At 40.5% G+C, this 12,151-nt stretch overlaps 1 protein-coding gene across 3 annotated transcripts in view; it reads right to left on the minus strand.

Annotated features, from left to right (window-relative positions):
- The window catches only part of shroom4 (shroom family member 4), a 47,449-nt gene that overhangs the window by 21,796 nt on the left and 13,502 nt on the right, over positions 1-12,151 (minus strand). For all 3 annotated transcript variants that reach the window (XM_068307899.1, XM_068307900.1, XM_068307901.1), the window contains one exon: positions 8,798-8,949. In XM_068307899.1, coding sequence (XP_068164000.1) covers positions 8,798-8,949 — 152 coding nt within the window. The remainder of the gene's footprint in view (positions 1-8,797; positions 8,950-12,151) is intronic.

Genomic DNA, 12,151 nt, shown 5'->3' on the forward strand with positions numbered 1-12,151 from the left:
GTGTGTGTGTGTGTGTGTGTGTGTGTGACTCAGTGTGTGCGTTACATACATGCGAGCAGATTCCTTACATTCCCTTCAAAAGGGTCAGGGGTTAACTATGCAAGAAAGCCCGAAACAATCACACCTCCTCCCGTCTGTCTCTTTGTGTTCGGCTGCAATCAGGCCTTATTTGTTATCTTTATGGGTCTGAGTCATGTGCTGTGTGTGTGTGTGTGTGTGTGTGTGTGTGTGTGTGTGTGTGTGTGTGTGTGTGTGTGTGCGCGTGCACAATCAGACTCCTGTTTGTTTGCCTTACAGTCTCTCATCAGCCCTGATTATGAACTTCTGAACATCACCCTTGTAGACATTATGCATGCTGTACGTAAAGGCAGCCTTGTTCACTGCAGACAGGAAGGGTGAAGCCCACTTTAGCATCTGCAGCACAATACACTGTTTGTAACTGTTCAGTCCCCTGAGTGGGTTTGTAGGATCTGAAGTGAGTTTTTAAAACACTAAAAGTGAGTTACACGCTGGCCCTCGGTTATGTCGTACATTTATTTTACTGTATCATGTGTTCAGCAGACGGAGTAGAAATTTTACGCTCCCCTCTGCTGATAAATAGTAGCTGAAACCAGACACTTCATTTACTGGTTCCTGGGAGACTTTTGAAATGGATCTAAATGACAGTAATGGCCGAAGTCGAGGAGTTTAAGGGACCAGAAAGTATTTGAGAAGTTCAAGCGCTGGAAGGCGTTGAAGTAAGCGGAGTAACTGTAGAAGGGAAATGAAATGGAAAGACTTGCATCTTGGATTCAAAGATTGAATTCAAATTAAGTTTTCAGATCTGAAAGGATTTGAGGAGTCACTGAAAGAGAAAGTTGAAGTTAAAGTGCTTAAAGAAATGAAGAGGGAGCAATGAAGGACATACTGTAGATGTCTCAATCCGAGGCTAAGTGAAACTTAAATTCTATTAACTTAAAGCAACCATTGAAGTTGCTGAAGGAAGTGATAGTGGAAGAAGAAATCATCTGTCCGTCATCCGATGCATTGGTTACAAGCCTAGAAAAATTAAAGTCAGGCAGCAGCCATGTGAAGCGTAAACTGATTAGCCCTAAGAATTTGTTCAGGTTCTATGTCGACAGCTGACCACAAGTACCGACAAATGACTGGACGGTGTTTGCGTGGAATTAAAAAATTCCAAGTAAAACATGATGTGAATAATTTTCTGCCAAGGAGGGCCTGAAAATATCATCATCGCTCTGGCAATAAAATTCAATTAAAACAATAAGGTTGTTCAAACTGGGATTTAAATCTGTTATTTAATCACCCATGCGGATGTGCTTTCAAGTGTGGGAACATTTATTCCACTTCCAACTTTAAACACCATTTTTCTGGTAGTTGATGAATTAAACATGAAGATTGCAAGAACTCACATCTCAGAAACATCTTTGTAATGTGAAAGTGTCCAGATCGGTCTCTAGGAATGCTCTTGTGAGACAACCAGTATGTGTGTGTGTGTGTGTGTGTGTGTGTGTGTGTGTGTGTGTCTGTGTGTGTGTGTGTGTGTGTGTGTGTGTGTCAGGACAGCGTCATGTATCACTGAGCCCTTGTTTAATGGACCATTTAATAAAAACCAGGTCAGAGGAGACAGGAATACTGCAGCAGACCACACGCGTAGAGGACAAACAATCCGCTGAATGCAGGTTATCTGATTAATAACTAAGTCTATAAAAGCCAGGGCCTGTTTTTTTTTTTCTCCAACAAAATAGCACTCAACTGAAGATCATTCACGGTATTACCAGACAAGACAAAGGACCACTGGATACTTTCTCATCTGAGTGGCTTGAAGCAACAAATTCTTCTAATTTGTTCCTGGATTCATAGAATTAATTGATTACATCAATGATAACTGACTAATACATCATTCCAACACAGATATGAATACTTGAAACCAGGCAAATCATTCCAACACCACAAGAAAAAAATCTAAGGATTCAGTTGTCTTCAACTCATCTGAACGTTTTTAGCATCTTTTGGGATTCTAGATTAATGATGACATTGATTGTTTGGTAATTTCCCAATATTATGTTTATGCTTGGGGTTTTTTTCTGTTGCTTCCAAGTAGCCAAAAATGACCACAATGACCACAACTTCCAAAACAACAAGACTATTTTGACTGCATGTTTCGTCACACAATCACACCTGTTGGATAACGTAGCCAGTTCTTAACCAGGAACAGGTACCCAACATGGATCAGCAAGTGGAAACCAAGAGTCTCAATTTTCACAAGACTCAACTTTCTCCAACCCCATGACCTCCTATCACAGTCCCCACTACAGCCACTGACGGGCCCATCGTGTTTTACCCACTGACAACCCACACAAATACTTTTATAGTTTTTTTAGTACACAACATCAAAACCATAGCCAAAGTCAAAGCCCTGATTAGACACAGACTAGTGTGTGTGTGTGTGTGTGTGTGTGTGTGTGTGTGTGTGTGTGTGTGTGTGTGTGTGTGTGTGTGTGTGTGTGTGTGTGTGTGTGTGTGTGTGTGTGTGTGTGTGTGTGTGTGTGCCTGCCTGAGGAAGAGGTCTTGAGGAATGCTGGGAATGTCTATTGTTCGGTTTGGGAATGAGTGATGGGGGCAGACTATTGTGTTTCAGGGTTCTTGGCACTGTGGCCCTCCATCTTGGCCCGGTCCCCAGGGAGCCAGCGAAATAGAAGTCTAAACAACGGTGTGTGTGTGTGTGTGTGTGTGTGTGTGTGTGTGTGTGTGTGTGTGTGTTTGCGCGTGTATGTGTGTGTGTGTGTGTGTGCGCGTGTATGTGTGTGTGTGTGTGTGTGTACTGTATGTTGATTGTGTCTGGGACTCGTATCCACAATAAAAAAAAACTACAAACCTAATTAAGGGAAGGAGTCGGCGTGTGGACAGAACATCTCTGACGAACCATGAGGTCTTCCTGGAGAAATCCAAAACGGGCGCTCCAAATAAACAACAGGGTTTTCTTTCTTCCTCATCCATCCTTCAATGTTGAAGCTAACACTAAGTTTTTAGGTAATGTGCAGCGGAGATGACAGAGTGAGCTGAGATGAAAGAGCTTTGTCATAACGTCTTGTTTACCCTGTCAAAACATTGACCGTGATATTGGTCTATCTTGTAATTGTTGTTTTATTCCCTTGTGGCCGCTCCTCCTCCTGCGGCCGTGACTCTTTCAACGTAACTCCAGCCGGATGAGTTTTGCTAAACCCAGATGGCCAAATCAAATTTGAGATCTACAATCTAACTAAAGACTATTAACGTCCAATGGCATCTATTTTGAGTTCATTACCATTTACTGGTGTATAGTCCCCTAGTGGTTGGTACGAGTTCGATTCCAATAGTCTATTTGTTGCATGTCTTTCCCCAACTCCCTTTCCCACATTTCTGCCACCTCTTTGTCTCTATTTTTTTTTAAAAGGCCAAAAAAATGCTGAATGCAACACAAATATGCACACCTGCATTGAAAGAGCCGTTTCCTTTTCCATCAACAGCCATGAATAAATCTTTTGGTCTTTGTCTGCTTCCCATTTAGGCCACTTCTTTTCACACAAGAATGAACGCAAATTTCACTTATGTGCACTTAGTCAACGGTGGACGGGAAGTGTGTGTGAGGACTTTGGACAGAACAGGAAATGATCGTCCTTCTATAGCCAGCCGCCTGCTGAGAGAGAACTGTCACACACGGTACAGTAAGATCAAAGAAAAGGTCGGCGAAAACAGGAAGTAGTATAGAAGAAACATTTCCAGGTCAAGCCAACAAAACATCCTCCACATTCTTTCCCTTCCAGAACAACCATCAGCCAGTAAAACACACCCAAAAAATATGGAGAGACAAAAATACCCCTGCTGTTTAACTGACAGCTTTGCAAAGGACCATGGGAGGCTGAAAGGTTATGGCCTTTATGGGCCTTAACCAAAATGTGCGCCACAGTTCCTCAATCACACGCTGCAGTAAAGACACTAAATACGTGATATGGTGTTGTGTGGTTCCTGTGAAAAACAAGGAGCCATAAATTGACTAAATTTTAGTACACGCAATAAATTCATGACTCATGACTCAACTCAAACTTCAATCGTCGACACTGAAGATCATATTTGAGGTCCATTTTTTTCTTCTGTCTCACCACAATGTTCACTTAGCAACCACTTAAATCTGGGCTTTACTTTCCATCACGTGAACTTCCGAAGTCGAAGGACTTTTCGTTTTATTTTTCAAGGACCTCTTGATGTTGAGATTTCAATTTAGTATCTCTAATCCTGTATTACGGAGAAAAATCAGCGTCTGTGTTTTAAACATTCTTTGACCATGCAAGTAAGTGGTGACAAAACGTACACTGAAAACTGAATGAGCATTAGATGATTTTTAAAAATGACCAATTTTTAAAAAGGATTTGCAGTCCGTCGATGGAAGCCAACAATTACAGTTATTTGAAAACTTTCTAATTCTAAGATAGAACATTGGGAGTTGTTGTTTTTTTTTCCTTTGGTCCAAAATTCACCCCTGAATAAACTTACTTCCCACAGCGGTGAGCGCTCTGGAGCAACAGATGATCTCATGCGTGTTTTATTATACTGTGTATAATCTCCCTCCAGTTCATGTTAACACCTTTGAGTTCACTCAGCTTCCTCACATGGGGAGTGCACTGAAGTTCAGTTTTTTTTAAAAAAGAGGTGTAAATGACATATTTTTAAATCCATCGGAGTTCTCAACTGGATGACATCACACAATGTGTTATGTAGTTATTTTATGTTTCATCTACAGACTTTTTTAAAGAAGTCCTCTACAATATTTTAAGAAAAAGCTTCAAAAAGCCATTTTACCATAAAGTTTCAGAAATATTTTGTGGGTGAGGAGATAATAACTGACTTTTCCTTTTTGAGCAAATTGTTCCTGTCAATTAAGTTTTATGTTTTCTCTTGCAGCCTTTTTGTGATGTTAGCCTTAATTAGGAGAAAATAAAACTCCAGCTAACAAGTGTTGTTCCATTTTAACCATCATTTGATTTGTCTGTAAAACATCACTCCTGAAGTCAAGCTAGATCACTGTTGTCTCATCCCTCTGGCAGTAAATTCCTTTGGTTTTTTCAAATTTAGCCTGAAGGCTCGTTCTTCTTTCAGAAGATGCAGACAATGCATCAAGTCTAGATTGAATACATTTTCTTTATACAATAAACAATGGGGTGAATGATGGAGGAAAAAGCTCAAACAATTACAGCTAACTAAAAAGCGCTGCCAGCATGTTAAAAAGTTCAGAATGAATTTGACTTCCTTTGAGAAGTGGAGAAAAAAAAACATGACAACGGATTGTTTTTCATTTCTGGTGTTACACAGCTCTCCCATATCAATGATATTCAAATCTATATACTGTATAATAGCCCCTTTGTAAATCCAATACTAGCCCCCATTTCAAAGCATTAAAGCTCCACAAATGCACTACTTTCTGATTCTTTGCTAAAATTGGACCCATCATCATCTCACCTCACTAACTCAACATCCCTTTCCTCTGCGTTAACATCAAGATTAAATCTACTGTGAACATTTTCCCTTACCTAGTCCCTGGGTGAAAAAAATCCCATTTATTCAAAAATGCTCCAACAGCAAAATACCAGTCAGGGGGAAATGTCCTGACTTTTCCAAAACAAGCACAATGGCCAGAAGAAATCCACGCAGTGATTCTTCATCTCAGTTTACGTTAAGTGAGTTTTAATTGAGCTTAGAATAACAGAAAAAGCCTGGAGGCAAAGTTCTCACATTTATGAAAATGCATGTTGACATGCACCTCCGCACAGATGAAGAGAACCATCTGGCTAGAAGCCATCTTGGAAGACCAGGTTGAAAACAGAGAGGACCAGTGAAAAGGTCAGAGCGTAAAGAGACTTCAGTTTTGGCCATACAAATTTTAGTGTGTCCCAAAAATGGTTTTCAGGAAGTTTTAACACTAACCCAATCGTTTGAAGACATAAGTTTGAGCTTTATGAGGTCACGTCGTTCAAGACTCCCAAGAACTTTCTCCTACTGGTTTGTCTGTAGCAAATAACCATCGTCCACTAGGGAGAGCTGTTTGGACTCACCAGTCATATTGAATTGCTTTATTAATGGGCCGTTATATTGATGCTGCCATATAGAGTAGAAAACTAAAGGACACTCGTTTTTATACACACTATAACGGCACTATCCAGTAGATTTTGTCTTTCCTTTAAATAAGATTGTTAGATGCAAAGGTATAGTATGCAACACTGCCGTTCCAGTCAGCATTAGGGTGCCTTTTAGCATCTTTCAGATCATTATTTTGGTTTTACACCCATAAAATTAAAGCTTTGCTTGAGTCATTTGGTTCTAATCATCATTGTTTCCAGATGCAGGCAGATATTTTTAGTCGGAAACTCCTAAAACCCACTAACACTAACTGCACTAGAGATAAAGTTATTGGTAACCTGGTAAAAATTATACTTAGCAGCTTAAAGAGATTCTGTGGAGAGCTGGTAGAGGATGAAAACTAATAACTAATAAAATATTTGTTTTAAATTTTACTCAACTTTGCTTCTCTTCAATGACTCAATAATCAGCAGCTATAATTGTATTGGTGTAAAAATGTAAAACTCTGGCACTTTTTAATAAATTACACCACGTCTTCCACATGATTGCTACAAAATGAGGCTTGAGCTAAGAAAGTGGTGCTAAAATTATGTCGCAAAAGTTTTTATACCTGATATTGGCCTGCAGAGTCAGAAGGAGAGAAGTCCGTCCATTCACATGCCGTCGCCTCACCAACAGTGATATTACAAGAGGTGGCAATGAGTTTTTCCACTGCAAAAACTATACAAGGACAGCCAAATGTGTGAAAGTGAGCAGCGTGTGTGTGTGTGTGTGTGTGTGTGTGTGTGTGTGTGTGTGTGTGTGTGTGTGTGTGTGTGTGTGTGTGTGTTTGGTCTGGCAGTAAAGGCTGTGACATGACTGGCAGCGAGTCAAGGTGCCATACTGTAGCATCCCGCCCAAAACACCACAAACCAGATTGGCTGCTAGCGTCAGTGACTTGTCAATCAAAGTGGGTTTAATACATGTGTAGGTTGAGCATGGTTACAGTACAGCAACCAGAATACAAATAATAACATGAGTGAGTTATATGTACAATCATAATTCACTACAGATTGAATGCTATTTGAATACTGAATGTCTCTTTTACAAGGATTTGTCCTTCCAGGCGTCCAGTTTAGATGTTTCTCAAGGTTCTGTGTTCACTTTATCAGATCCGAAAACCTTTTTAAGTACAACAATTTCACGATGTACTACACAAAATATGTTTAATTCGAGACTGAAACTAACTATTTGAGTTAGTCAGACAAATTCTTGTCACTATTTCCTGTCATTTTAAGGGAAAAAACGGACACCTTTCTGACACAAACATTAAATAATGAAAAATTATCGGCATTTGGTGCACATATGGACACACACATGTTTTTACATACAAACACAGTGCTGGGAAAGCCCCTCTGAGTCAGACGAGCAGTGCATACCAGACAGTGGATTTAAATGGGTGGCATGCATTCTCAAGACATCTACTGTATGCCTGTCCAGCTGTCTGTGTGTCTGAGTATGTGTGCATTCATCCTACAGTTGTGTGATTGTGTCTCAGGGTGGGGGCGTTTGAGGGGGTCAACTGGCTGTGGACACAAGAGCAGAAAATTCAGCAGCAGTCTGACTGCTGGCCTGGACGGCTGGTCTGGTGGCAGAGGCAAAAAAAAAAGTGTCCAAAATGAAGCAAATATGACTAAAAATATAATTATAAGTGGAAATAAAGTAAAATTTAATCAACTACAGTATAAACTTTAAAATAGGATTGATTAAGGCTTCAAACTGGTTGGAGGAGAGAAAAACGAAGTGCTAAACTGAGAATGTTTCCCACAGATCAGCATTTAACTGAAACCTGAGCCCACATGCTGTTTAATCTGACCTCAGATCTGCAGAACAGTTTCCCCCTAACAGCTCAGTCCCATTTAAGAAAGCCAACTCGACTGAAGTTCACTCAGTAGAAATGTTCCCGCTGTTAATTCTGCATCCCAAATGAGGAAGCCAGCTGGGCAGAGTAGGATACAGGAAAGGTGGAAAGAGAAGGGTGTCACAGAGATACAATCAAAATCTCGCAACTATTATCACAAGTTAGAATTCAGTTTCTGAGGACAAGTCTAAAATTTCTTCACATTTCATTTTCAAATTTCAAAAAAACACAATTAATATTTTTTATTGTTCTGAAAGTGTTATTATAATGTCATAATGTAATTTAAGTGATTCCTTAACTTTTTCTTGCCTTAGGTGTCCCTGATTCTAAGTATAAAGTAATCATGAACCAACAAACCCCAGCCAGGTGAAAGAAATACTAGAATCTTCTTTTTATAACACAGGAATTCTGCAAGTAAAACCTGCAGCTTCTTTTCTTGTTGAATTTGCTTCCTCTGAGATTCAAACGCTATTATATATCATTCCTGAACAGACTCCATACCAGACTCCCCTCATCTTCCAGGGTGAGCTTTTGTCTTACACGTCCTGGAGGTCAAAGGTTACTTCCTGTGAAACATTCTCTACCTCGATGTGAGTTCACATGTCAGGAGAGCGGACTCCTTCACCTTCCTTCCCATAACGTAAGAATCTGCGTGAAACAACAAGCGTCCGACACGCGTCCGTTTTGGAAGACAAATGCTTAAAGTCATAAAACTATTTGTGTGGAAAAACATGCAGATCTTTTAACGGCGATGGCGATGTCTGAGTACTTCAAACTGTTTACCTCCTGACTGTGAGCTTCAGTATCCTGTACGACCCCTTGATGAGGATGAGGGCTTCCTGTCTGCTGCCGTAGAGCGGCGATCCGTTAATGTTAATGAGCTCATCACCGACCCTCAGCTTCTCGCACAGGGCGGCCTTCCCTCCATCCTCGATCTGGACACAGAGAAATGAAACGGGTGAGATAAGGAAGAAAACTCTGGGAGGCAAACAGAGGCACATTCAAATAAAAGAAAAAAGAGGGCGGTCAGAAGAATAAAAAAGTCACTGAAGGAGCGTTGACCGCTGCCAAGACGACTCCTTTAAAACCCATTTTTTGGAGACATTTTTGAAACACGGTCTCTGTCCTTATGGCAACGCTGCCCTGAAGAGCATCTCCTGTAACCCATCACATTCCTCCGCAGCAGATTGCCTGGTTGGTGCCGCTGTCTGGCTGGGAGGGGTGTGAGGATGTGTGTGTGTGTGGGGGGGGGGGGGTCACACAGTGGTGAAGGCTGGTTTGTGAATGCATTGCTCAGATGTTTCAGCGCATTTTTTAAACTGCAGAGGGGCGGGACGTCGACGGGTGTGAGGTTTGAGTTCAGCCATAAATCACATCAAAAGGCACGAAGAAGAAAGGATGAGAGGAAGGCAGAAAGATGGGAACACACACACACACATATACACACACACACACACACACACACATACACACACATAGATGACCGGAGCAACTAACCGACTCCACTCTGAATCAAATGAGGAATCAAATTCTCAGACAATTTTTTTTAAAAAACAAAAACAATTTTAAAGTTCCATGGATTAAGTTATCTGTTTTCGGGATGGAATTGGGTGTATTTGATGTTTATTTCATGAAAATTCTGGACTGGTCAGAAAGTTTCCCAGGCAGATATCAAACCCAGGTGGTTTCCACCATCAACCTGTTTAAAGTTGCTTCAGGGCATACAGTATACACAGGAACAAATGCCTGATTATATACTGTGAAAATGGGAAACAGGCCTGTCCCTCCCTCCCTTTATAATCCGTTCACTCGTTTCACTGCCGCTCCTGTAAAAATCTGAGAAATGTGTGTCATGGAAAACAGGTCAGATTTTACGGTATTAAGATTTTACCGACACGCAGCGGGAAATTCTTCCTTGCGAGCCAACTCAAATATAAATCAAGATGTTTCTTACAGTATATCAACTTCCTGCCGTGTCCTCTCGGGTACAATGCCGTCACGAATTCTGGCTTCCAAAGCTTAATGTTTGAAAATTATATCCTGTAGTAATTCCACTCAAAAACACAGAAACAGGCAATCACACGTGAACCGGATGGTTTTCTCACAGCAATTTGGTTTTTGGGGTCGTCTGATGTCGGTTCTGTTTTTTGTGAATACGACATTCAAACATGACTTTTATGAGGTTTTTTACACCAGTTTAGGTAGATTGGGATCCAGTTCAATCTGGATCTGTGGGTGTATTACTTTGTTTTACATTTTAAGATTTAAAAAGCAACTATTTTTAATTTTCTTCTAATATCACTCAGATTCCACTCAGTATCACTCAAAAAAATAGCACATCTAGTTGGATTGTGCTCATGTTACCAATAATTCTGTCGCTTTATGATGTTTTTATTGACATACTGAATGGAAATGCAGGAATAATCGGAATTAGAGTGTTATTACCAGGGTTGTACCTTAACCATCAGTAAGTTTCCGTACAAGCATAGCCCCAGTTTTGGCAGAATTTAATGAAAATTTCCAAAACTAAATGCAAATACTGAAAACTATTTAGTTCACTGAGAGCAGAAGAAGAAGCATCAGTTAAATATTGGAAAAGATGTTAAAATAAACATGATTTTGATTCCTTTGTGAACTTTTTGTTGGATATAGTGAAAACCAAAAATTATGTTGCTCTTTGAAAATGAAGCTTTTACAAACATTTCAAAAGCCACCGGCACGAAATGAATGCATTTAAAAATGTGTTTATGTTAACTTGTGACTTACAATTTTTTTTCATTGTAAAACAAAGCGGTGGCATGAATTTATTCTGCGTTGGAATTTTTAACACTGTTTAGAATGATGATGGCTTCTCACACTCAAACATCCTGACCGCCAAAAACAAAACAAAACATGGAAGTCTAAGAAGCTCAAAATTATTCTTTCATTCTCCAGCAATGTCATACGTATGAAGCTCCAGTAAAATAAACACAAAGACTAAAATACACACTTCAGTGCTTAGATTGGTGTGTCATTACGCTCAAAATGTAATCTGTCATTTTCCCACGGATCACAGAGGGAAGGAATAGAGGAGGACACGATTGTTCCAGAGATGAACCTTCTGGGTATTGAGATTAAATGTTACACCACTTCATAAATAATGACACTGTGTTCCACCATTAGATGCGTGTGAATGCTGACTAAAACCATTCATTTGTTTTTGTGTTGCTTTAACAGCCCCTTTCCTTCAGCGTCGTTCCAGTGTGTCTAACATGCCTGTGCAGACTTTGTGTTTGTGTGTGTGTGTGTGTGTGTGTGTGTGTGTGTGTGTGTGTGTGTGTGTGTGTGTGTGTGTGTGTGTGTGTATGTGTGTGTGCCACGCTGCTGCTGTGGGATGTCCAGACAGGGTGAGGTCAGCCCAGTCACCAGGGAGATGGAGAAGAAAGCCTTCACTGTGTGCTGCCACACACACACACACACACTCACACACGCACGCACACACACACACACACAGGTCAGACACACCCTGTTATTTTTAGACTGGAGGTGGTTTTATTGCCTCCGGTGCATGTGTGCATTAAGGTGTGTGTGTGTACGCAATGTTTTTTTGTTACTGTGCTTTGAAAAAAAAAGTGAATCCCCACAATGGTCACCAGTTGTCAACTATTGCCTGACACACAAAAACACACACATACACACACGAACACGCTCAAAACGGAATAAAACAACAGCCTCTTTGTCACAAAGATCAGCTCCAGCCTGATGATCATTAAGTGAGGTCTAAAATAATCCTGCAGTGTGTGTGCGTGTATGTGTGTGTGTGTGTGCGCATCATTACAAGTAGTGATCTAAACATGTGCATCTAAGACCTCACATTAGTGAAGGGCAGCGACAAAGAAAATTAGAAGGTCTGTGGATGACACAGTTTGGAAGAGAGCAGTGTGTATACTGTATACTGTACTGTATGCTTCACAAAGCATGGGATACACAAAAACACACACACCCACACCCACACGCACACACACACATGCACAGAGGATGCACTGAATATCTGGCCGTTGAGGAAAAAGCAAGTGAATACCGTTGTTTTCTCCATGTTTTAATAAATAAATCTGACTTTTTCCTGCTATGACTTATCGGCGTCAACTTTGAATCAGT

The sequence above is a fragment of the Antennarius striatus genome, chromosome 23 (genome assembly GCF_040054535.1).
Source record: "Antennarius striatus isolate MH-2024 chromosome 23, ASM4005453v1, whole genome shotgun sequence".
In the NCBI taxonomy this organism is placed as follows: Eukaryota; Metazoa; Chordata; class Actinopteri; order Lophiiformes; family Antennariidae; genus Antennarius; species Antennarius striatus.